At 40.1% G+C, this 25,338-nt stretch overlaps 1 protein-coding gene across 3 annotated transcripts in view; it reads right to left on the bottom strand.

Moving 5' to 3' along the window:
• The window catches only part of LOC122335279 (collagen alpha-1(XIV) chain), a 43,655-nt gene extending 19,510 nt beyond the window's left edge, over positions 1-24,145 (bottom strand). The window contains exons 1-27 of one of the 3 annotated variants that reach the window (XM_043233105.1): positions 23,980-24,145; positions 23,153-23,221; positions 19,790-19,906; positions 18,600-18,740; positions 18,443-18,520; positions 14,155-14,310; positions 13,928-14,047; positions 13,415-13,579; positions 12,887-13,048; positions 12,599-12,762; positions 12,279-12,408; positions 10,519-10,664; positions 9,598-9,727; positions 9,368-9,507; positions 9,167-9,293; positions 8,929-9,068; positions 8,355-8,487; positions 8,206-8,256; positions 7,784-7,926; positions 6,236-6,365; positions 5,040-5,162; positions 3,461-3,610; positions 2,882-2,995; positions 1,292-1,438; positions 1,002-1,076; positions 787-926; positions 176-299 (exon numbers count right to left, since the gene is read on the bottom strand). In XM_043233105.1, coding sequence (XP_043089040.1) covers positions 176-299; positions 787-926; positions 1,002-1,076; positions 1,292-1,438; positions 2,882-2,995; positions 3,461-3,610; positions 5,040-5,162; positions 6,236-6,365; positions 7,784-7,926; positions 8,206-8,256; positions 8,355-8,487; positions 8,929-9,068; positions 9,167-9,293; positions 9,368-9,507; positions 9,598-9,727; positions 10,519-10,664; positions 12,279-12,408; positions 12,599-12,762; positions 12,887-13,048; positions 13,415-13,579; positions 13,928-14,047; positions 14,155-14,310; positions 18,443-18,520; positions 18,600-18,740; positions 19,790-19,906; positions 23,153-23,213 — 3,307 coding nt within the window. In that variant the 5' untranslated portion in view covers positions 23,214-23,221; positions 23,980-24,145. The remainder of the gene's footprint in view (positions 1-175; positions 300-786; positions 927-1,001; positions 1,077-1,291; positions 1,439-2,881; positions 2,996-3,460; positions 3,611-5,039; positions 5,163-6,235; positions 6,366-7,783; positions 7,927-8,205; positions 8,257-8,354; positions 8,488-8,928; positions 9,069-9,166; positions 9,294-9,367; positions 9,508-9,597; positions 9,728-10,518; positions 10,665-12,278; positions 12,409-12,598; positions 12,763-12,886; positions 13,049-13,414; positions 13,580-13,927; positions 14,048-14,154; positions 14,311-18,442; positions 18,521-18,599; positions 18,741-19,789; positions 19,907-23,152; positions 23,222-23,979) is intronic. The other 2 variants (XM_043233106.1, XM_043233107.1) reach the window with 2 other exon arrangements.
• Positions 24,146-25,338: the final 1,193 nt, after the last annotated feature.

The raw sequence follows: 25,338 nt of genomic DNA on the forward strand, positions 1-25,338 counted from the left end.
GGATAATGGTGTGTGTGTGTGTGTGTGTTTAAGGTGGATGGTGGTGTGTGTGTTTAAGGTGGATGGTGGTGTGTGTTTATGGTGGATGATAGTGTGTGTGTGTTTACTGTGGATAATGGTGTGTGTGTGTGTGTGTGTTTAAGGTGGATGACGGTGTGTGTGGGCTGGTCTTTGCCTGTCTTTGTGTTTCCTCCTTTATAGGAGATCCTCTGAATGGCATCCAGCAGGTTTTCTTTATTGTCGTATGAGCTGAGCTTAAACTCAGTGCGAGCATCGTCACTAAATTGAGCAATAGCCACCTGAAAGAGACAAACGACAGCTTTTATCTAAACTCTACACTGAACTTAATAATAATTAGTGATAATGCGCAAAAGAAAGAACACAGACACACTATCTCATTTACGTATCAAGCAATGCAATATACAAAGTGAAGCACAAATTAGCGTAGTCACAAATAAAGAATGAAAGACAGACTCTAAAAGGGAAACTCCTAGAAATGCATATTCAATAAGGTCAGCCAATAACTGGGTTCATGTGTTTTCAGTGCTAATTCTTCAATGTACATCTTTGGTAAAACCTGACAGTAATATTTTAATGCCAAAAGACGATTTGCGCTGGAGCAAGCTGTTAGTAAATCTCTCCCAAGGTATTTATAATAACAGCTGAGTTATTTCTGCATTGTGGCAGCTTTGCCCTGTACTGACATATTTCCCATTAAATTCCCGTGGTGGTCCTTTGCTGACGAAAGTCCAAACATGTTCTTCATTTGCTTCACGTGTCACTCACTTGTGTCCCATCCGGGCCGATCCGGTCCAGCGCTCCGGCGGTGCTGTACAGGAAGCGGACGATCTTCTGGAAGTTGTCATCTCCGATACTCCACGATCCGTCCACCAGAAACACCAGATCCGCTTTAGCGGCTCGACACACTGACACACACACACACACAGATATGAGAAGCGCTGGACGAAGGCTTACTGTTAGTGATGTCATGTGACCCGTACCTTCTTTAGTTGCTGGAAGAGTGGGCGGGGGGGCAGTGGTGCTGGGTGTGGTGGGCGGAGCTGTGGCCACAGGAACTACAGACACGTTTGAGTGACAGCGTTACAAAGAAATACACAAGAACACAAGAACTCTTAAGAGAAACCTAGGGCTTTCTAAAAGTGAATAACTTCACTGCAGATCTATTTGTCTGTGTGTGTGTGTGTCTGTGTGTGTGTGTGTGTGTGTGTGTGTGTGTGTGTGTGTGAGTGTGTGTGTGTGTGTGTGTGTGTGTGTGTGTGTGTGTACCTACATGTTCTCTGGGTGGTGCTGACGGCGGGTCCCTCTGTGTCCTGCAGCTGAGCATGAATGCTGATAGTATACTGTGTGTTTGGGGTCAGGTCATTAAAGCAGTGCCTGGATGTGGAGCCGCTCAACTTCACTTCCTGTTTCTCACCATCTGAAACAGAATTGAATGGAAACCCAAAGATTTACACTCCTTCGTCTTTGTATGTGTATCTACTGCACTAACGCAACCTCTCACTTCTCCCTCAGACGGTGGCATGTGACTGATCAGCCCCTCAGGAGCACAGCAGGAACCCACTGGAAAAGAGCACTTCATCTTTCCATTTTGCACCTTATTGTAAATAAATCCACCCTCCGGACAGTCCTTATGATGTGATTTTTCACCCCGTGACACTGGTGGAGAATGCGGGCAAGTCAGTGAAGAATCACCAACAAGCGATCTCCTTCAGCTCACTTTTTTTTGTGTGTGTCTTTGGCTTCCTGTCACAGGCGCTCCTCCCCCAAAATGGACAAAATCACCAGCGGAGCTCGCAGCTCTTCATACAGCCACCAAGTAATGCGTTCCACTGCTGGAACCCCGTCTGCAAGCCGCTAAATTGTTATCCAAGATGACCTCCCACAAAGACATTGAGGCATACTTACAGATGTTTGAAATAATGGCGACTCATGAAGGGTGGCATCAGGATGACTGGGCTCAGTTGCTGGCTCCCCTGTTGAAGGGTAAAACCCAGCGCACCTACTTCACTCTCCCCAGCACTTCCACTGAGGTATGAGGGAAATTCTAGCCCGCCTGGGTTTGTCTCCTATCTGTGCGGCCCCTCTCTGCCAGCCCGTGCCTAGGCTGCAGAACTCAACTTGAGAAGCACTGGCTACTGGAGGGGTTTTAACGGCCAGTCAGGTGGAGGACGCATTATGATCGGTCGTCTTCTCCGTTCTTTTCTCCCGATCTCAACGACAAGCGGCGAACACAATCCAGCGAATCCACGACCGCTTGCACTGGTGAAGTGGTTCTACCAAGCTTGCCGGGTGTCACCCAGGACGACTCTCCCCACTCGGCTGCCCATCATCGAGGTGCCCTTTGAGTGCATCAGGATGAACCTTGAGGGACTGCTGCCTAACCCCTTTATTTCCTGGCTAATGGCTAACTTCTGCAGGCTGTTGTGGGTGAAGCAGTTGAAGACCACCGTCTACCATCCCCAGACCTCTTTGGGATCCATAATGTCCCCCAGGCCAATCTGGCTTCACCCCGTTCAAGCTCCTCTTCAGCCAGCAATTTATTGTAAATTAATCCACCCTCTCTGGCATTTATTTGAGCAATCCTTGTCACGTGATTCTTTCCCCTCATCACAGTATTTACACAAATTACAAATGACACTGAATCATGTTAATATGCTCCACAGACTGCTATCAGTTTCCATACCGCTTACGATAACCAAACACTGACCAAACAGAAAACTTACTGGACTTTTATAATTAAACATTTTTTTCATTCAGCATTATCAAGATTAACAAATATAACTTTGATAGAAAGGTATGCAATGAATTAGGTTCAATACTCTGTTTCCTAAAGCCTGTGTAAGTGTTTAAGTGCACTCACTGGGTGTTTGCAGGACGAGGCGGTACAGGTTTGCATGTCGATGCGGCTGCCACTGCACACACATGCTGTTGGTCCGAACCTGGAAGGTGCTGAGGTTACTCACTCCCAGATACACTGGAGATAGACAGAGACGTCAGCGGAGCTCACTCACACACACACACACACGTTTGTTTTGCTATCTTAGTGAGGACATTGCATAGATTTCCATTGATCTTTAAGCAAGTTAACATATTTTCTCTCCCCGAACCCAACCCCTACCATCACAGAAACAAGTGCAGAACAATAGATCTACATCAGAACAAATTTGGCTGATTTATAAGTCTTTTTATCTAGTGAGGATCAGTCAAATGTTTCACTAGTGGGTTATCCTGATCTTTAACTATATATTTTCACATTTATTCACATATATTTACATTTACATCCTCACTAGTATAGTTAAACCAGAACATACACACACACAGATTTACTCAAACACACACACACACACTCACTAACACACATGTGCTCTTAAACACCCACTCACTCACTCAGTCACTCACACACTGAATACTTGTGGAAGCGCTGCTGGCTCAAACTCACGTGTTTGTGCTCGTCCGCTCAGGGCCTCGCTGGATCCTGTGGTGTAGGTGGCGATGACTTTGACACTGTACTCCGTCCCGCTCAGCAGATTGACGATCAGCATGGTGTTCACATCATCACCGACGAAGGTCTCCAATGCACGGCCGGCCGCTGCCAGAGATCAGAGGTCAGAGGTCAGAGGTCAGCGTGTCTAATATCTGGGTTACTTTTTCAAAAAAGTTCCTTTGTTCCTAGTGTATTGACTGGCAGCTTTGGGGTTGCCATGTTGAGAGAAATCAGCAGTATGTGCAGAGCGTTATGTGTGAACATGATCTTACTGTAGTTCTAGACTAAATATCAACATGTATTTACTCAAAACCACATTCGATGTTCCTTAAAATCAATACAAACAGTTCAATGCAAACTCAGAATATTAACACAGAAATCCTTTATTTATTTAATCACATTTTAATAAAACCAATGTCTTTGCTAGTGACCTTCGATGATCTACGTTAACCATACTATTAAGCAAAAATTACAGAGAAAAATAATCTCATTCTGCTGGATCTAGCTGCTGCTTTTGACACTGTCACTCATTAGATCCTCCTGTCCATCCTCTCATCACTGGGTCGGTTCTGTCAACACTGCACTGGCTCCCTATCAAACATCGGATAGATTTTAAAATCTTATTAATTACTTATAAAGCCCTGAATGGGTTAGCTCCTCAATACTTGAGCGAGCTCTTATCACATTATAGTCCTGCACGTCCGCTGCGTTCTCAAAACTCTGGCCATTTGATAATACCTAGAATATCAAAATCAACTGCGGGCGCCAGATCCTCTTCCTATCTAGCACCTAAACTCTGGAACAATCTCCCTAACTCTGTTCCGGAGGCAGACACACTCTGTCAGTTTAAATCTAGATTAAAGACACATCTTTTCAACTTAGCCTGCACCACATTACAAGTCTCAATCTAGCAGGATTGCATTACACAACATCAGAAAGACCTGGCCCTTTGTAAGTAGAGCATGCTGCACTACTTCTTGTCCAGGCCCTTGTCATTTCTAGGATGGACTACTGCAAGAACAATCAAACCTCTACAAATGATTCAAAATACAGCGGCGCAACTGGTCTTCAGTGAACCCAAGAGCCCATGGTAAACCTCTCTTTATCTCCTGCACTGGCTCCAGATTGCAGCTTGCTTCAAATTCAAGACACTGATGCTTGCTTATAGAAAGGCCACAGGCTCAGCACCTGCCTATCAGGAACACTGGATCCTTGCCAGTCTTCAAAAAGCAGATGAAAGCTCATGTCTTTCAACAATAACTGACTTTCTCTTTATTTTTTCCTTCTCTTTCTAGGTAATAATTATTTGAACAATGCCTGAAACTTGGTATTACAGCACTTGTGAAAAAAACCCAAAACCAACTTTAATATCAAAAACAAACAAGCAAGCCCTGCCCAAATTAAAAAAAAATACTTTAAAAGTAACGTCACAAATTATTTTCCATAAAAAAGCCTCAATAACATAATTAGTACTTTTAGGTAATTAGTACTGTAAAGCTTTAGTTGTAGAAGTAGTTTTCCCCAGACTGGGTACCTGAGGTGGGCTGGTAGACGATCCTGTAGCCCATGGTGGGTGAGGGCGGGGTGTCCCAGCTGATACGGAAGCGATTGTACCATTCCTCAGACACTCGCAGGTTACTGGGAGCAGAGAGCGGCACTGCGGAGCACGAGACAGCAGTCACTCACAGTAACACCTTACTTCCTGTCAAACCTTGGCCTGGGCACGTTTTATTAAAACACTCTAGTGAGACAAATGGGTGAGGAAATGGGTATTTGAGATGTCTCTCTGAGGGGGTACAGTTCCATTGTGATGTTTTCTACCATGCTATTTTAATAAATATTTTAAATATTGTAAAGATTATTTTTTTCTATTTAGGGGAACTAAAGTACATGCATAAAGTGTTTTATAAGGTTAGGAAATGTTTTGTTTTATTGACAAGATTTTACATTATGTTTTTATGAACCTGTATTAAATAAAATTATGTGGAATATTACATTTATTCATTTATATTAAATTTAAATTTAATTAACTGAATTGAAACAATTTCTAATCCAGATTTTTTACAAATAAAATGAATTTACAATAAAATGAACTCATATATTAATTGCATTTTTTTTTTATTAAATAAAACTAATTTCTAAAAGATTTAAATTTATTGAATGTAAATGAACTTATCCATTCTATTTTTCCAGTAAGACTGTACATGGCCATTTGCACATGGTCTCGCTTCTGGTCTCATCAGCTTCCAACAATTTTTAGCTGTACAAAACAGCTCACTTTGCTGCTTGATATTGTGTGCATAATGAAAACATGGATGCAGCGGGTGTTTATCATAGCAAAGGCATCATATCAGCCGACATTCACGACAATCAAACTGTTTCAGGAGGCGGGGCTTAGCGGAGAAACAATAATGTACAGTAAGTGGAAAATAAAGTGTTTTTGAAACTTAAATCACATAAGCACATTGAATTACATCAAATACACAAATAATGTTATTTTTAGCAACATAATATGAACCCTTTAAAGTATTTTGTTAATTGTGAACACACTGGTTTGTAGTGTAAGCTGTTTTACATTTACTGAACTTGGCTATTCCCCTACGGTGACTAATGATCCAGAAGTCTCCCACATTCACAGAAAATGACTTACTTCCACTTTGTAGAATAAAGTGGATAAAATGCAGTATTACCCAGAATTCCAGAGTGGGGCTCAGTGGAGAGCAGACTCACGTGTGCGGGCAAGGCGTGTGATGGGCGGCCCGTCGCCGTCACTGTAGACGGCAGAGACACTGACCCGGTACTCAGTGTCCGACAGCAGAGGCTGCAGCAGCAGAGAGGTCTGAGCCGAGGGAACCGTCGCCTGCGCGCACACACACACACACACACACACACTCCATCATCAAAGGTGTTTGGATACAGGGAATGTTCCTGCGGTGAACACAAACACATTTCAGGACGACAGCCTGCAGCGCTGCGTAACTCTGCGGTACAAACATGCCGATAAAAACTAAACACACGCTCAGAAAACACAAGGATTTTTAAGGAGAAATGGAAAGTGAGTTTCAGAAGCTCTTTGTAAATCACTGTAACATACAAACTGTAAACTGTAAAAAAAAGCATGAAGCACAGAAGCAGTCATCAGGTGTATTTGAAGCAACAGACCACAATACACTGTATGGCTCAAAATGATCAGTTTTAATTTTTTATGCTAAAAATCATTATGATATTAAGTAATGCTGTTTTAAACTTCATTTTTGATTAGTAATATGCATTGTTAAGAACTTAATTTGGACAGCTTGAAAGTTGATTCCAGATTATCTCACCCAAATATTGTGCGATCCTAACATTTACATTTACATTTAGTCATTTAGCAGACGCTTTTATCCAAAGCGACGTACAAATGAGATAGACAATAGAAGCAATTAATATCAACAAAAGGGCAGCAGTGCATAAGTGCTCTGAGCGGGGTCTTGACTTACCTAACGCAGACACAAGGCTTTTTTTCTTTTTTTTTTTAAACAAGAAAAGGATAGGAAAAGTAGGAGAAGAAGAAGAAAGTGCTATCGATGTTAACAAACCATACATCAATGGAAAGATTATTTATTCCACTTATTTTATAGAAATTGACCCTTATGAGTGGTTTTGTGCACCAGGGTCACAGCATTTGAGCACTGCTAAGCTTAAAGATTACGAATCACATTTGAATACGTCATGAATCAAAAACAGCAGTGCAGTCACACGTTACTCTCTCCCCTTTGAAACAGCTCTGTTTTAATCCAGTTTTGTATACACAAGGTCAAGTGCATTAAACAGGGCAAATTAATGCAAGAGCGCAAATTCCAAAAAGCGCTGATGAGTGTGGAAATTTCAGCTAGTCATTTACAGACAACGTGCAAATTAAAGAACATGAAATTGGCCCGGTTGCAAGTAAGCGAAGCCAGTGCTCATCAGGTGTGCGGGATTGACTTACGACACCAGCAAAACATTTAAAACATGCTTTTAAACAGTAATTCGACTAGTGAAAACCATGCTAAAACACGTTGCATGATTCATTTGAATACTCTCCTCCCATAAATTTTGAGTCTGTCAAGTGCTAAATCATCAATAAGCGTCTTTAGTAAAACCTGACACACGCCAAAAGACAGTCTGCACCGCAGCAAGCTGTGAGTAAAACTGGACTGTCAGGAGACATCTGTGTGAAAACGCATTTAAATCAGCACAACTTTCAGAGTTAACGTTCAGGTTATAATGTAGGAGAGGCTGGAGTCAGACGCTCACTGTTTGTTCGGCGCGATCTCCTCGTGTGCTGACGTACGACACTCGATACTGACGCACACTTGGACCCAGCGGATCCCACGATACACGCATGCTGAAGGTCGTCACGTCACTCAGCTGCAGATTCCTGATGGCCAGGCGCTGTACTGCACACACACACACACACACACAGAAACAAACAGACAGAGACACACACACAGTCAGCTAAACAAAGAAATTATGTTTTGCAATGTTTTTATAGTGACTGTCATCAAGTCTGAAGGTTCTGAAGGTTGATGAAAGGTTGGAGACATGCGAGACATTCAGAGGAGCAGAAGCGTGTCGAGGCGTGCAAACAAAACACAGATATTGCACGTGGAAGAACACATCTTTAAGTGACTGCTGGAGAGGAAAAGCACTGATGATGAGAAACACAGGGATTTTACCGGCTGTAGTCGTTCTGGCGGTCGTCGTCGCAACTGTTGTTGTTCTGGCAACTTCAAACACAATTAGAGAGAAAAACATGATAACGTCTGTGATTCTGGTCAATATTCAGGCAGCACTGGGCTTAATGAAGGAGCATGTGAAGTTAAACCTGTAGTTTCACTGATTTCCACCAAATCGCTCTCAGACTCGTCTCTGTAGATCGCAGACAGAGAAACTTCATACTCAGTCAAAGGCTTCAGACCCGTGATGACAAACCAGTTTGAGTTATCATTGATGAGAACCTGCGGACAAACACAGAGACATGGACAAGCAGACGGTCAGACAGAGAGACAGACGACAGACAGAGAGACGAGAGAAGGACAGAGACACAAGAGACGGACAGAGAGACACTGACGGATGGACAAAGAGAGAGACGAGAGACATAAGACGGACAGACAGAGAGAGAGAGAGACGAACAGAGAGACAGGAGAGAGACAGAGAGACAGACCGATTGAGAGACAGACAGAGAGACACAGATGGATGGACAGACACAGGGACAGACAGATTGAGAGACAGATAAAGAGACAAACAGAGAGACAAGAGACAGACAAAGAGATGAGAGGCAGACAGAGAGAGAGATGGACAGAGAGACACAGACGGATGGACAGACAGAAAGAGAGACTAGAGACGGACAGAGAGACAGAGAGGCAGACAGACACACACACAGAGACAGGTGTGTGCACCTCTTTGGTCTCTCCTCCTGATGCAGGTTTCCAGGTGAGCCTGTAGAAGGAGACGTCAGATGCAGCGTTTTGCCACGTCACTCTGAAACTATCGGTGGACACGTCCCTGCTGCGGAGATTCAGTGGCAGAGGAACCTCACCTACAACACACAAACATTTAAAGCACTTTTGTTTATGTCTTTTTCATTTCGATTCAGTTTTAAAGGGATTTTCAATATATGAACGTGTGTGTCCTCACTGGTGGTGAAGCTGTCTGTCAGAGGTTCTGCTTGTCCCTCGTCATACAGGGCAAAGATAGCGACGGTGTACTCCGTCAGAGAGGTCAGGTTACGCAGCAGCAGCGTGGTGACCGGACCCACTTCCACCTGAGGTTACCGAAGGTCAGAGTTCAACAACAAGCCTAAACAATCCAGTTCACAGTGGCCAGAAGCGCTCTCACCTTATGGGTCTCCACAGCGTCTGTCTTCACGTAAACAATGCGGTAACCTTTGACCTTGCGAGAAGCCGTGTCCCACGAGAGTTTAGCGGAGCTGTGACTGATGTCTGAGATGCGAAGGTTACGAGCCGGAGTGAGACGGACTAGGAGCGAGAGTCAGACGGATGATGTTACCAGCTAGGATTTAGCACACATAGGTGTTCCTGAGGTGTATTGGTGGGGTTTAGACTCACGTGTGGTCTCCTGAGCGGTCATGGGGTCGCTGGCCTCCTCTCCGTACAGGGCGTAAATAGTCACTGTGTATTCGGTCGCAGGAGTTAAACCGTCCAGTTCAACCTGAGTCACGGAGTCAGACACTTTAACCTGGAAACACACAAACACACACTTACTAATATTATCTTTCTTCCTAAATAACTAATTATGTTACTTTTTACTTAACATAAATGCATTACATTACTTTTTAAATGTGGAGAGGCTTTGTTTTTAATATAAAAAGTTCCTCTTTGAAAAATGTAAAAGCACTTTCACACCAAAAGTGAAATCCCAGGCTGAAGTAAATGTAAATTCATGTCAGTACAGTAGAGGACGGCTCAAACTAACATCAAGAATATGACACAGGAGAAGAAAGGTCAACACTTTTCACTTATTAGTATGATTACTATCATTGAAGGTCAGTTGCAAAGACATTGGTTAATCAAATTGGTTTAAATCAATTATTGTCTTATTTAACATATATAATTATTGCAGATTTGTACAAAATGTGTATTTTTATTGATTCTAAGAGACCATGAGTGTGTTTTTGAGTAAATATGCTGAGAGTCTAGTCTAGATCTACAGTGAGATCATGTTCACACGCAACTTCAACCAACCAACTCCAACACGCAACCAAGGAAATGTAGATACTTATTTGAAAAAGTAACTCAGATATTTCTTTCTATTTTAAAATGTAATGGATTATTTTACTAGTTACTTAAAAAAGTAATCTGATTGCGTTATTAGTGTCACGTGTAATGCATTAGCCCCAACACTGCCCACTAGTTAGGGATATTCACAGATCAGCATTCATGCCTGTTCCAGTTAGGTGTCATAGACTGATTTAGTCAAAAATGACAGGACCTGTAGTGTGTGTGTGTGCGTGTGTGTGTGTTTTCCACCTCTTTCTCGTCTGCCACCTCGCCCTCCGTCAGAGGCGCGTACAGGATCATGTACCCAGAAGCCCCTTCTGCTGCCCTCCAGCGAGCACGCATGGTGCTGTGAGTGATGTCATGCAGCTCCAGATCACTGACCGTCGGCAGAGCCACTGACCGACAAACACAACAATCAACAGCCTTCAAGAAACAAGAACTGCTGCACAGCTCAGACCTAGACAATCCATCACATCAGCTTGAAATGGGCACTATCTTCTCTAATACATTAGAAGCTGTTGCCCCCCATTAAATTCAAAAAGAAAAAATGCACTGCACCGTGGTACAAGAGAAATACTCATTCTCTCAAGAAAGAAACTCGTAATCCTGATCGTAAGTGGAGAAAAAACTACAGTTAAGAACAGTTTGTCCACCTGTAGACAGGCCCTAAAAGCTGCTAGGGCAGAACATATCCATAAACTAGAAAATAACCAAAACAACCCAAGGTTTTTATTTAGCACAGTGACTAGACTAACAAAAAACAGACTCGCCCCAGTTTAACTACTTCCTCACAGTTTAATAGTAATGACTTTATCAATTTCTTCACTGATAAAATACATAACAAATTTAGATTCATTCATCACACCCAAAGAACAACTACAGGATTAATTAAAACACTGGATTCACTTCTATTGCTTGAAGATGATACTCAGTTATATATCTCAACAAGAACAGACGAAATCTCTAAATTATGGATGACTTATAATTTTCTTCTATTAAATTCTGAAAAGAAAGAGATTATCGGACCAAAAATCTCTTGGATTACAATTTGCGACTAGATGGAAATAATACTTCCCATGATACAAAAACAGCATTCCTCCATCTTAGAAAGATTGCCAAGCTACGAAACATGTTACCTGTGTCTGACACAGAAAGTTAATCCATGCGTTCGTGACCTCTAGACCGGACTGCATCTTCAATAAACAAGCTACAAATAGTCCAAAATGCAGCTGCTAGAGTTCTTACCAGGTCAAGAAAATTTGATCATATAACCCCAATTTTACAGTCTCTGCACTGGCTACCTGTTAAGTACTGTATCATTTACAAAATATTATTTCTCACCTATAAGGCCCTTAACAGCTTAGCTCCTGCATTCCTAGCTAGTCTTCTACCACGCTACAATCCAACCCGGTCCTTAAGGTCAAAAAACTCTGGACTCTGGCAGTCCCTAGGATAGCAAAATCCACTAAAGGAGTTTGCTCTCCTAGGGAAGTTTGCCCCCAAACTTTTGAATAGACTTCCTGATAATGTTCAGACACACGCTCTCTGTTTAAATCTAGATTAAAGACACATCTCTTTAGCCAGAACACCTGAGAAGAGATGATGTCAACCCTTTAGAGAATACCAAACCCTCAGACAGCAATACAGAATTAACAAACGTTTCCATTAAATACATTAAGTTTCTATAACATATATATATATATATATATATATATATATATATATATATATATATATATACACATATTGTAGAAACTTCATTTCCTGTAAAGCTGCTTTGCAATGATTTGAATCGTGAAAAAGTGCTATATAAATAAACTTGAATTGAACTGAATGCGATAACAAAAAAGCCAAACAAGATAACCAATGTATCATTTTAAGACAAGCTTCTCAACTTAGAAAACTCTGCTAAAGCTGGTTGCCTTAAAATGTGAATGTGATTATAGATGAGACAGTGTGTTAACAGATCATGTGATAGATGTAATGATGTGATTATCAGACACACTTACAGGTGGTCTCGCTGCCTCTCAGAGCTTCACTCGCTGCGTTGCTGTAAATGGCGAACACAGTGATCTGATACTCGGTCAGAGAGTTCAGATACCTCAGCACCACAGAGTTCTGGTCACCGTTCACCACCGCCTGCACACACACATACACAGTGGGCGTCTTGTACTAGTTCTACTAAACTCACATTCACAGATGGATATTTAAAGTGATACTCCATGAAGCCTTATGTATTACTGAGAACAGCCAAAATGTGCTCAAAAGTGTGAGTGAAGATCTAAATGCGCGCACGCACACACACACACACACACACACACACACACACCTCCTCGGGTCTGGATTCACTGGATGAGTAATACACCACTCTGTACTTCTCCACTGGGCCTGTAGCACGAGTCCATGTCACACGGAAGCTCCTGGCCGTGACCTCAGAGGTCACAAGGTTACTGGGAGCATTCGGTGGCCCCGTGGAAGACGTATCTGTCTCACCTGAAAATACAGAGAAATCACCTAAACAGAGCAGCATATTAAAAAACACAAGGTTTAGCTTTGTTAAAGGTTTCTCATCCTTTTCAGTGTTAACACAGACAGAGGTGATCTCCCAGAAACCCACCGCTGATCTCTCTGCTGAGTTCAGAGACACGCTCGCAGACGCTGCGGGTCAGTCCTTCCACGATGGAGCTCATCACACTGAAATCAGCCGCGTTATACACGTGTGTGTCCTCCGGCGGGGAGGCGATGGCTCTCAGCTCGTTCTCATCCGCATTCTTCACTCCTGCAGATCCACACAGTCATAAAACTATTCAAACTATTTTTTCATCTGCTTACACACATCTTTACAAACATTAGCCTCTTTTTTCCCACAATTTTACACACAAATCCAAGAACAATACACAAAAAATACCTCACTTCTCTTGTAAAATGAGGCACTACAATGAGATTTTTGTCTGTTACATAGAGAATTGTGTGTTGTGTTTTGCAAAAAGGGTTTATGAAATTGAAAACTGAGTTGGTGTGTTTCTGCTGTTTGAGTTCAGCTTTCAGAAACTGTGTGAGAAGTGAAGATTTTATGTGTAAGCAGTTAAAAAAACTAAGTATTTACAAGACAGTATTTAAGTCAAAGCTGGTTTTGTTCTGGTACCGATGGCAAACAGCTCGATCCCAGCATCTCTGAGTCTCTGAGCAGGAAGAAGAACATCGTCCTGTGATTTCCCATCCGTGATCAGAATCCCAATCTTAGGAACATCAGGCCTGGATCCAGATTCAGCTTTGAAGCTGTTCTCCAGAATATACGTCAGAGCCAGACCTTCACAAACACACAAGTAAAAGCAGATGTGTTACAGTGAAAATCCTTTAAATGTGTGTGTGTTAGTGTGTGTTTATGAGTTCTAGTTTGTGTGTGAGTGTGTGTGTGTGTGTGTGTGTGTATGAGTGAGTTTGTGTGTGTGTGAGTGAGTGAGTGAGTGTGTGTGTGTTTGTACAGTATGTGTGTGAGTTTGTGCGAGTGAGTGAGTGAGTGAGTGTGTTTATGAGTATGAGTTTGTGTGCGAGTGTGTGTGTGTGTGTGTGTGTATGAGTGTGAGTTTGTGTGAGTGAGTTTGTTTGAGTGTGTGTATGAGTGTTTGAGTGGAAGTGTGAGTGTGTGAGTATGAACCTGTGAGTGTGTTTCCTCCTTTATAAGGCAGATTCTTCACAGCATCGATCACAGCTTCTTTAGTGCTGTGAGTGTTCAGATGCCACTCAATCCGTGGATCCCCGCTGTATTGTGCCAAACCTGAATACACACACACACACACACACACACACACACACACACACACACACTATTAACACACAGCACAAACACACAAGAAACAAACAAACAAGAGACTGCAGACGCACCAACACGTGTGTGTTCAGATCCAACTGCAAAGGCCCTGACGAGACTTTCCAGAAACATCCGCACCAAGCGGAAATTAATGCGGCCGATGCTCCACGATCCATCCACCAGAATCACAATGTCGGCGATGGCTGGAGTTCTACACGTGAACACGTCCACTGAAGAGACAGAGCACACACGGGATGAAACGACAGCAGCAGATCGGTGCCTACCACAGAATACACACCAGCACTGGCATCCGAAAGGTCACGCTCAGGTCAAAGGATGAATGACACAAACGCTACAAGGCTCACGAACGTCTTTATTTCAGTTTTGGACTGTCAGGTGTTTCTGCTACAACACTACTGTGTCTGATTCCCTCACGACGATCCTGAGCCGCCTCTGAACTGCTCTCGCCTGCAGAGAAACATTAAAATCAAGAGCAACAGAACAGCGTTAAACACAGAACAGAAGAGCGTATAGAATAGCATGAGTGCTGCTCCTGCTGTAACACGTTCAGGTTAAACTCTCTGCGTTTGTCTTTCACTCTCAGATGCCTGGCTTTGCTTTTACCCATAATGCAGTGCTCTGTCAAGTCTATACACATTAGGAACGTGTGCTTTCAGAAGTGACAGTGTTGTGCTGTCTGTGAAAGAAGGCTTTTTCACAACTATAACGATAAGAGCGTTCGCATCAGTGCACGATAACGCTGTGTTTACTGTAAATAAAATAAAAAAGCTCTTTAAAGAAGGGAGGAATCTGATTGGCTGTTAAATGTTCAGTAGCTGTGAAAAATCACTCTGAAAGTGATTATTAAAAATAATGATGTCAAATAATTAACTGCGATTAATTGCATCCAAAATAAAATGATATGTGTGTAATGTGTTTATTTATTATGTATGTATTATACACACATACAATATGATTTTTTTATTTTTTACAGGAGGATATAAGAGTTATAATACATGTTAATATAATAACAACAAACACACAAAATACATACTTTGTGCGTGTGTATTTATATATGTATAATAGATATACAGAGTACACACTTTTATTCTGGAGGTGATGAATCAGCACTACTAATTATATACATTATTTGTCCAAAATGCAGCCTGTTCAATCAGATGTTTCAGCAAATAGTTTTTTGTAACTCTATGTACCCTAAACCCTGAAACACAGAAATAAACTCAAACTTCAGCATGAAGTGTTTCAGACAGACACCTTGCTTCATTCTGAACAACCTGTCAAGACAAACATGAGCCTAAAGGTTCAGCGAATCTGCCTCGAGGGTTAAAAAGGTCAAAGGTCAGCACTGGGGTCAGTGTAAGATCAATGTGGGGTCAATGTGAGGTCAGCATTGTTAAGTAAGGTGTAGTTCATAGCAAGTTCATTCCTTTGACTGACTTCTGAACTTGAAAGACAAAATTAAATCTAAATGTACCCTACTTTCACTGTATCTTCCTGCTCATTCTGGATCACTATTAACTAGTTAGCATGCCTGTTTATCAGTGCTTATAAAACATAAACCACCTGTCCAATCAACTGGCTGTAGTTAAAGTAGTTTTTAGCAGGATAAACAAGTATCCTTTTCCACTCTGAAATGTCAAGATGGGTTACAAACTGTGTCGTGATGACCTTAATCAGCCGCTCAAACACACTGCGTTATTGTGTAAATGATGATTATATGTGACCTGAAGCTGCTCTGAACGACAGCTAATAATCAGCGTGAGAGAGAGAATGACTGCAGGATAGAGAGATACACGGCACACCTGCATGCCCACGGGGCACAGAGAGAGAGAGAGAGAGAGAGAGAGGTATTCAGCTAGTGCAGGCTTGCCGGGGGAATCTGTGCCGCCCATCGCTCTCAGTCCTCTGACTGCTTCTATCCACTCATACCACGAGGAACATATCACTAGTGCTGATATTCACACAGAACACATTCATCCTGAAGAACAGGAGTTTCATGAGTTTCATCTGCAAGTCAATTGCCAAAGCCGTACTGTATCATGAATAAAACACAGCTGCTGACCAATCAGAAACCAGGAATGGAAGTATTATTTTTGAACACATACTACCAGCCATTTAGCATCATTACTCAAGAGATCCTTCAGAAATCATTCCAGTATTCTGATTTAATGCTCCAAAAACATTTATTATTATTATATAATTATTATTATTATGCTAAAAAACTGTGAAAATGAATATACATTTCACAAGAACAGCACAGATTTTTTTGCAACATTATACATCTTTATCAGCGCTTTTGATCAATTTAAAGCATCCTTGCTAAATAAAAGTATTACTTAGTAGTATTAGTTAGTATTACCCCCCTATATATATATATATATATATATTTTTTTTTTTTTTTTTATAACTTTTTTTTTTCGTCATATAATATTACAGTTACAGCATGACGTTACCGCTGCCTTAAAACTGTGTGTGCATGTAATGTTATATATGATTTACAGTAAAAACGCTTCTGAAATGGTTTTCAAAACAGTCCTGGAGCATCTTCCTGATTCAAGATGATGTGTGTCACAGCTAGCCTAGCTAAATATAACTTTTATTATAACGGGTTTATGTGAAGTTCCCTTAAATTAGAAGTTATTCTGTCTAATACATGTTAAAATTGATAGTTCTTAATTATAATGTAATGTTTAATGGCTATAGTCAGGGGTTCAATATTAGAGGACTTTGGTTTTTTAAGAAAATCTGTATTACTTGGTATCAGTGATACTTGTCTTCAGTCACAAAAAAGATGCCGTTAAACAAATATTCAAAAATACTATTTCTGCAAAGATATTTAAACAAGTGAGTTTGTTGTGCATCGACATCATGTTGAACTTTACTTTTCCTGTAAAAGATTTCACAAGAACATCACATGAATCATGTAATGAGCACATCTTTAAGTTGATTAGTTAAACACTAAAAATGATTAAAAATCAGTTAAACGTTCTGAAAAGATTGTGCAATATCACAATGATCTGGTGAGAAGATTTCCAGACTCTCTTCAGCAGACGGCCCTATAATCACACTATAAATCACACACACACACAAACAAAACGTCCATCTCGGCGCTAATGTCACGTTAGCAGAGCCAAATCCCATGAGCCTCTGCGGTCGCTCAGCTTCAAACCAACATTTAAACTGGAACCTAAATATAGCAGAGTTCAGACACTGGCCTGACATTCAGAAACAAACAGAGAGAAACTCTAGAGCTGCACAGAAAAGACTGAATCATTAATGTAGCGTGAGGACTAGCATGCTAACACACACTCCGCAGTGACAGAGAACACACTCTTTCTGACGGATTGAGCTCTCATAAACAGGACCCAAATTAACCCTCGCTCAGAGTAAATGAGCTTCAGTGAGTAAATAAAGTTTAAGGAGACACTTCTGTTGATTTACGAGTGACCTGTCAACAGACGGTGTTTAAATCACAGCGCTAAAGGAATCGTGGCGAGTCTCTGAAATACATCTGAAGATCGATTTTTCTGAATGTCCAATAAAAAAATCTTTTTCACCACATTTGTGTTTGTCATAGTCCAGCTCTAATCTGATAAATGAGATATTAAAACATTACAAACATGACTTTTTTGGAGCTCTGAAATCTGCTCAGCGCTCCGTCATGAGATGATGAAAGGTTATACTTATTATTATTATTATTATTATAGTATTATTAGAAACAGGCCGACGACTTTGAGAATGTAACTTCAAAACAAATCTCTATTATTTTTTCATTAATTATTTGATCCTTTTCAAGAACCTGTTCTGGACCTTCTGATCTCACTGAATAAACTCATGATTGTTCTTGTTTTCCAAACATCTTCACATCAAGACATATTTCCTGGAGATGACATAAGAAACTAAAGTTAAATTAAACATAATTAATTTCCCTTGAACAGACTTTTGTTCTTGTTTTAAGCTTAAACTCACATCATTTTTCATCTCCTCTGAATGTACTGATGTTCAGATATCAGAAAACAAATCAGTGAAATGTCCTGCATCATTCAAGACCATGACTTTCACACTTAAGGATCTAGTTTAAGGTTTTAATTATGCATCTGATTGTTTAGGACACTCATTTGAGGAAGAGAGAATAAAGACTAAGAAAGCTGAAGAAATACAGATCACATCAATCACTGAGACAAAACATCTAATACTGTTCTCCCCGTCATCTTTCTCTCAGCAGATCACACAGCGAGCGATGGCACTGACGGAGTTCATCAAGCATCTCTGTCATTCCAGTACGGCTAGTTAATAGGTTTGTTCACAGGCATGGGGCACTGATCTCAGTCTCCGCCTCACCTTCACTGATCTCATTCTCCTGAGGGCCGCTGGAGTCCTGCTGACCCCTGAGGTCACTCACCTCTGACCCCGAGCCCCCTGAGAGGAACACAGCGGCGGTCAGAGCAGATCGAGCGTGTGTTATAGAGTAACCTGGGCTCAGAGCGGAGCGTCTCACCCGAGTACCTCCCCATCAGCGCTTTACTCTGCTGATCTCCTCTCACGGCCGTGATCTTCACGCTGTAATCTTTCCTCCGATCGAAGCCTGCGATGACTGCTTTAGTCTGAGATTTACTGACTGTGAGCTCCCGCTCGTCTCCTGTGAACACAACACACACGCTGAGGTCAGATTCACCCAGTTCTGCTCCGATCGCACATCAGAGCTCATGACTGGATCTCTAAAAGCTTTTCTAGCACAAACCATCAGAGATACCAAGCTGTTTAAAGCTGTCTTAAAGGAAAAAAATTTTGAAATCTTCAAAATATCTTCCTTTGTGTTCTGCAGAACAAAGAAATTGATACAGATTTGGAGCTACTTAATGGTGAGTAGATGATGGCAGAATGTTTATTTTTGGGTCAGCTATTGCTTGAAGATGGATTTGAGGTCAATAGTCTGCATCCAGCCCGGTTAACTAGAACCGGTGAGTTAACCGAATATGATCAGCTGAACTTTGATTTAGTCGCTAAACTATAGACAGGAGAAAAAGCTGGAAAAATCAATCAATCATTTTTATTTATATAGCGCTTTTAACAACACAGGTTGCATCAGAAAATACAGAAAATGTATATTTTCGACACTTTACAAAATTATTTATTTTTTGCATCGAAATGTAAATAACAATGTACTATAATTTTATTTAAAATAATGGAAAATTTTTTTAATTATTTTAAGAAATATATTTGTATTATCTTTTTAAGTATTTCTTTTTTATTAATTCATTTTAATTAAATAAATGTAGTTTGATATAGTGCAACACGCACTTTTGGCTGAAGGCCCTCAATTAAGTTCATATTAAAACATTAATTTCTCTTCAAATGAAGAAAGAGAATCATCTTGGATGGCCTGGGAGTTAGTTATTGATCAGGAAGTTATCAGGATTTTTAATTTTTACTACTACTTTAAAGTCTAGTCAACATCCATCTAGTCATGACACTCTTTCTCGGGTTATATTGAGAAGATCTGTGTTTCTAACCAGTCATACAGCATAACCATTAGTCGGGTCTGATAGAACCGTAAACACTTTTCATGTTTCATAAACTGAGCGAATGACATGTTACTCTTCTGTCCTGAGGGACCCATCCGGATCCGTCCGGATTGACATTCCCAGCATTCTGTGCGACGATCACAAATCATGGAGTATTTCTCACCCGAATCAGTGCTGTAGAGGAGTCTGTAGCTGTCAAACGCTCCCTTCGGCTCCTTCCAGCTCACGCCGAGCGTGTCGGAGCTCAGCTCTTTAAAACGCAGCCTTCTGGGCACGTTCACTGCGAGGAACGAGAGCATTCGTCAGAAACACCATCTTCAACCAGCAACGTGTAAAGCTGCTCCGCTGACCAACAACCTCGATCTAATCACAGAGCACCTCATTAGATCTGAACACATGGAGAGGGTCATCATCTGTGTGTCCATCAGATGGAAGGTCCCGCCGTGTCCTAAACACACGTCACACGATGAAGCTGTGCTCGAGACACAGCCATGATCCTGAATCAGTGCCATCAGAAACATGATCTATCATATTAGACTTTCAGGGGAATCTGTTCTGACTGCTTTTAGATTACTCAAGCTAACTTTATAGCTGTCAAACAATGAATCTAAAAGTTTTTATTTTACACGTGTGTCTACTGTGTATATTCATTATGTATATGTAAATACACACATGCATTAAAACTTTATATATACATAATAAATACAGAACACACACATATATTATACAAAAACTTTTATTTTGTATGCAATTAATTGTGATTAATCGTTAATCAATTAACCAGCACTGCTCACTCATTTATCAGGTTCATTTTGTATAATATTGACGTAAAAAAACTAAGAGAAGGAAGGTTTCCCAAACTGAAGGAACTGCAAGAGTTTTAATTAAATCATATATCTTCATAAAAATTTAAATAAATTAAACACAGAAAAATATAATTTTAACGAAATGCTGAACTGTTTTTATTCAGTTATTAACTTAATTTTCTCAGGAGATAATACATTAATTAAAAGAAGTTCTGTTGACAAAAATAGATGGGAATTCCTGTATTTAATGCAAAATAACAATTTGTGCATTTTACTATATTTGAAAGACAAAAGGCTTGAAAGACACTAACAGATAGTTAAATGACTCACTAAATCATTCATATTTTTTTATTCAACTTAAATACTTAAAATTAATGTGAAAACAATTGATGAACACTTTACTGTCTTGTAAGCGTAACGTAATTCTGTAATCAACAAAAAAGTCCTTTTAAAGTATATTACACAGTATGAGCTAGTCACAAGTACTCAAATATTGTCATTTAATTACATTTAATCTGTTTCTGCCAGCACTGATCTCATCTAACAGCAGTTAGGCGTCTAAGAGCCTGTCGCTTCAGTCTGGTTAGGACACGGCGTCGGACTGAACGGCTCTTACTTCCTCCTCGTTTCATGCAAACGCTCTGCTCGTGTTTGTGGTGAGACGCATTGAGAAGAAAGTAAGACTTTTGGGAAACAATCCAAAGGAAGTGTGTGTTTTTGAGGGTGAAGGGCGTCTATCGTCCGCAGACAGCTCAATACATGCTCCGTCTCTCAGTCTATCCCACAAACCCCAGTCTGTCTCGGCTAGCAGGCAGGTTAAGGTTCTTTACAGACGTGTCTCTGTAAAGAGGCTCTTCTTCAGAGCGGATGCAGCAGGCAGAAGATAAAACACTGAGAGAAGAGCACCAACCTGAGTGAAGGACGAGTGAAAACGCTTGCTTTCTCTTCTCAACGGCCGCAAAACGTCCCGGCGCGAGTCCAGCCAGAGTTCGTGTTCGAATCTACACTCAGTTTTCATACCGCTAATGACCCTAACCCTAACCCTAACCAATATAAATACAAATTGGTTCTGGCCATGTTTCATGAATGAGTGCCGTTAAAAACTAACATGCAGCACAACCAGTGATTAATGACTAACACTAACACTGCCACTAACCATTCTTTGGTTAACAAGCAGTCGTTGATTATTCTGATGATTAATCAAGTAATCTGATCATTAGAATACATTTTTTGTGGGGAAACAATACCCTTAAAAATTACTTCTATATAATAGCAAATCAAATAAAGTCATTTTAATCGAGTACTCCACACACGAGTCGTTCGTTTAATAATCACGATTAACAAATTCATCATGCTGTATTTCTCAAATGCATCGTAAGTAAAAGTTAGAAACCACTGGCACCAGTCTTCTCTTCTGGAGTAACAATGCTTTTACGAAACACTGCCCAGAGCGGATAAAAAATAAGGCACTTTAATAAAAAATAAAATACATTTAGAGGACTATCTGGGGACTCTGTTGTAACACTGGTGTAAATGCCTCTTTTTATTCACTTTTCTAGATTATCAAACGACAGTTACTTTTATGTTCACACCAAGAACAAGAACTATAACTATATTAATGTCCGCACTACAAGAAGATTTCTCTTTATTCTAAACACACTGCAGTTTAGAAAAAGCATGTATGTAACAAGAGCTTCTCAAAAACCACAACTTTCTTGTGTGTCTTGTGACACTCTGATTCTGGTTCAGATTTGTCTTCAATTCGTCGCTTTAAACGCGTGAGCTCTTTGAAGCACAATGGCTTCTGATTGGCTGTCAGTGCTCTTGACCGTGCTCAGGAAATCATTGGTAGCGTGATTTCGGTGCTGCTGTTTATTTTAATGCTACGGTTCTAGCTCTGGTTCCGTCTCCTGCAGACTCCCGAGGCGCGGCGGATGTCAGGTATTTGAGGAACAGATCAGAACGTGTCTGCTGGACGAGCTCCAGGAGATCAGCTTCCTCCTGACAGCAGAGATTCTCAGCTACACCGAGCTTTCATACAGCCACAGAAACATGCTTTACGGGATCATAAAAGGAACTAAGTGGAGAAGTCGCTCCTGCCACAAGATCCATGGCACTTCCAACAAGTCCAGCCACGTATTTTTTTTTTTTGTTACAGAGACAGTTCACCCAGAAATGAAAATGCTGTCATCATTTAGGCTTCTCACACACAAACCTGTTTGTTTTTTCTGTGTTAAACGGTTAGCATTAGAGTGAGCAAATAATGACAGGATTATCACTTTTTACTGAACTGTTCCTTTAAGCAGCAACAAGGAAAGTAATATTTTCCAAAAAAATACAGAAAACATTGAAGGACTCTGTTTGGATGGGCTTTGGATAACTGACTTTAAAACAGGGTTTACTGTTGCATTATTACATGCTTTTTCTCTATTTAGTACTATACAGCAGCTTTGAGACTACCAAAATATATAGTTTAATATATATTAAATATATAAATTAAAGTCACTTGACTTTAAAGGGAAAAAAGTGTAATTTATGTAATAAGTGTAATAAGTGTAATTATTGTGTAAACAGTTAAATAAAACAAGCCTCATCAGAAATTCTGAGTATGAAGGAGATGCATGAATAGATAAAAACATCACAACAATTAATGATGTAGCATTTCTTTAGAATGAATGATAAAAACATCGCTTATAAAAGAATAGAAAACCCAGTCGTACCTTGAGCATGAGTGATTAATACTGATGTGAGGATCAGGATCAGCAGCACTCGAACCCGCATCCTCTCAGCTGATCAGCACACATACACACACACACACACACACACACACACACACACAGCATCATAAACTCACACTCTTTTACACTATTCACTCAACAGATGCTCACAAAAATCTAACTGTACTGTAACTATTACAAATACTTTATTAATGTTATTAATTAGCCCACATGTTATTATTTTAAAAAAATGCATGCAGGGTTAACCTTACAGTCGTCCTCAACACTGATTACTGACAGACTTTCAAAGATAATAAAACTGATTTAAAAGTACAGGCAACACAAAATCATGACTTTAACACCTGTTTACTTTTAAGTTAAATACAGATTTGAAATCATAGCAATATAGTTTAACAACTATGGAACTGTTTTTAAAATCAAACATTAGCATATGACAGGAAACAAAAAAAAAAAAAAAAAAGCATATACATAAACCCAATAAGAAAATAAAACAGTTACTGAAACTCCTGAAATATTGATGTAATGCAATTGATAAGATAAATCATTTAAATCTTTATCTGTGTGAAAATGTTCACTTTGTATTAGTTGACACTTAACTGTCATTTCATTACAGTAATTGTAATACGTTACATTTGTTTTGTAACCGACATGTAACCAGTAACATGTAACCCCGCAGACGAACCTCATCAGTACAGAACTTCACTCTTCAAACAAAAACTAAGTTTACTCGAAGTCTCCCGAAGAGCACGGCGTTACTTCAGTCGCTCGATTAAAGCAGTTCTTGTGATAAATCACACAATAGCACTAACCTGCTGTCAGAAGATAAAGACGGAAGATCTGAGGCGAACGAGTCCAGTGCAGCCGGAGCGCGCGAGCCTTCTCTCTGCCGCGCGCGCGAAGCCCGTAGCCCTCAGAGGCGCGAATGAGTTCCCGCCCTTTAATTAAACTCCTCAACGGCTCTCATTGGCGCTGAGCGCGCGGACAGACAGGAATGTCTCGCCTCAGACAACGCTGTCTTCTTCACTTTCTCCTCAGCCTCCTTCGTTCAGGCAGTTCTACAATACAATACAGTTCGAACAATAATGCTTTCTCGATTGTTTACTAAAATCAGTAACTGACAGCCAAACGCTTTCCTCAAAACTGATGTATGAATCGCACAAGACAATCAATATTCACATCCTTCATCATCAACACTGATATCATAATTACGAGATAAAAAGTCAAAATGATGACTCAAATGGTGTCCCACACAAATTTAATTTATAAATCTTATAAAATGTATATACAAATTGGTAATTATTATTTGTAGTTGAAATATTTTAAATTCTGAGATTAAAAAAGAGCAAAACAATTTCTACTTAAAAATTGATTTAGTATGTCAAAATCTTAATTTATGTCAATTTAGACATGGTATGTCATAATTTCAACTTTTCTTCCCATATAACTTATCGAAGCATCATTTTATGTGAGTCGATGAACACTATAACCAAATGTCTTCAGTAAACTGCTCAAAAATTATACTCAAGTGAAAGTACAAACACCCAGTAAACATTTTATGAAGTAAAATACTTATTAAAAACTAGAATAAAGTAGAAACCAAAATGTAGAGGCAAAAATATAATATTGAACAATTCTTCAATGCAAAAAATATGAAAAATGCTTTAAAAAAACAGCATAAAATATTTTGTCAGACAGTCGTAAAATGGTTTGTTTAAAGGTAGAAAACAAAACTACTGCAACAACAGAAAAAACTAAAGAAAACTTTACACGTGCATGCTGTCCCGTACACATGTGACTTTCTTTCTTTAGCATCTTTGCCTCACCTCAGGATGCTTCCTCAGATTTGGAGCCAGTATTTATCCTGATAAGAGTTACGACTGAAGCTGAAACCTGTGCTTGATGCATGAAAACTAACTTCACTGGTTCTCTTGAGACAAGCTCTCTTGAGCGGCCATGTGTGTAAGATACAGTAAAAATGCAAAAATCACAAGAACTTTTCAAGTTGAAATATTTTGATCAAAAACATTTGTTTTTGTAATGAGCAAAAGTAATGTACATTTTTGTAATGAAGTACAAAAATTGTCCTGAAATACAAATCCCCAAATCCAAAGTAATAATCAAGAAAACACCCCTGAACACAGAATCAGCAGCTGAAATCATTTGATAAT

Source organism: Puntigrus tetrazona, unplaced genomic scaffold (assembly GCF_018831695.1).
Source record: "Puntigrus tetrazona isolate hp1 unplaced genomic scaffold, ASM1883169v1 S000000746, whole genome shotgun sequence".
NCBI lineage: Eukaryota > Metazoa > Chordata > Actinopteri > Cypriniformes > Cyprinidae > Puntigrus > Puntigrus tetrazona.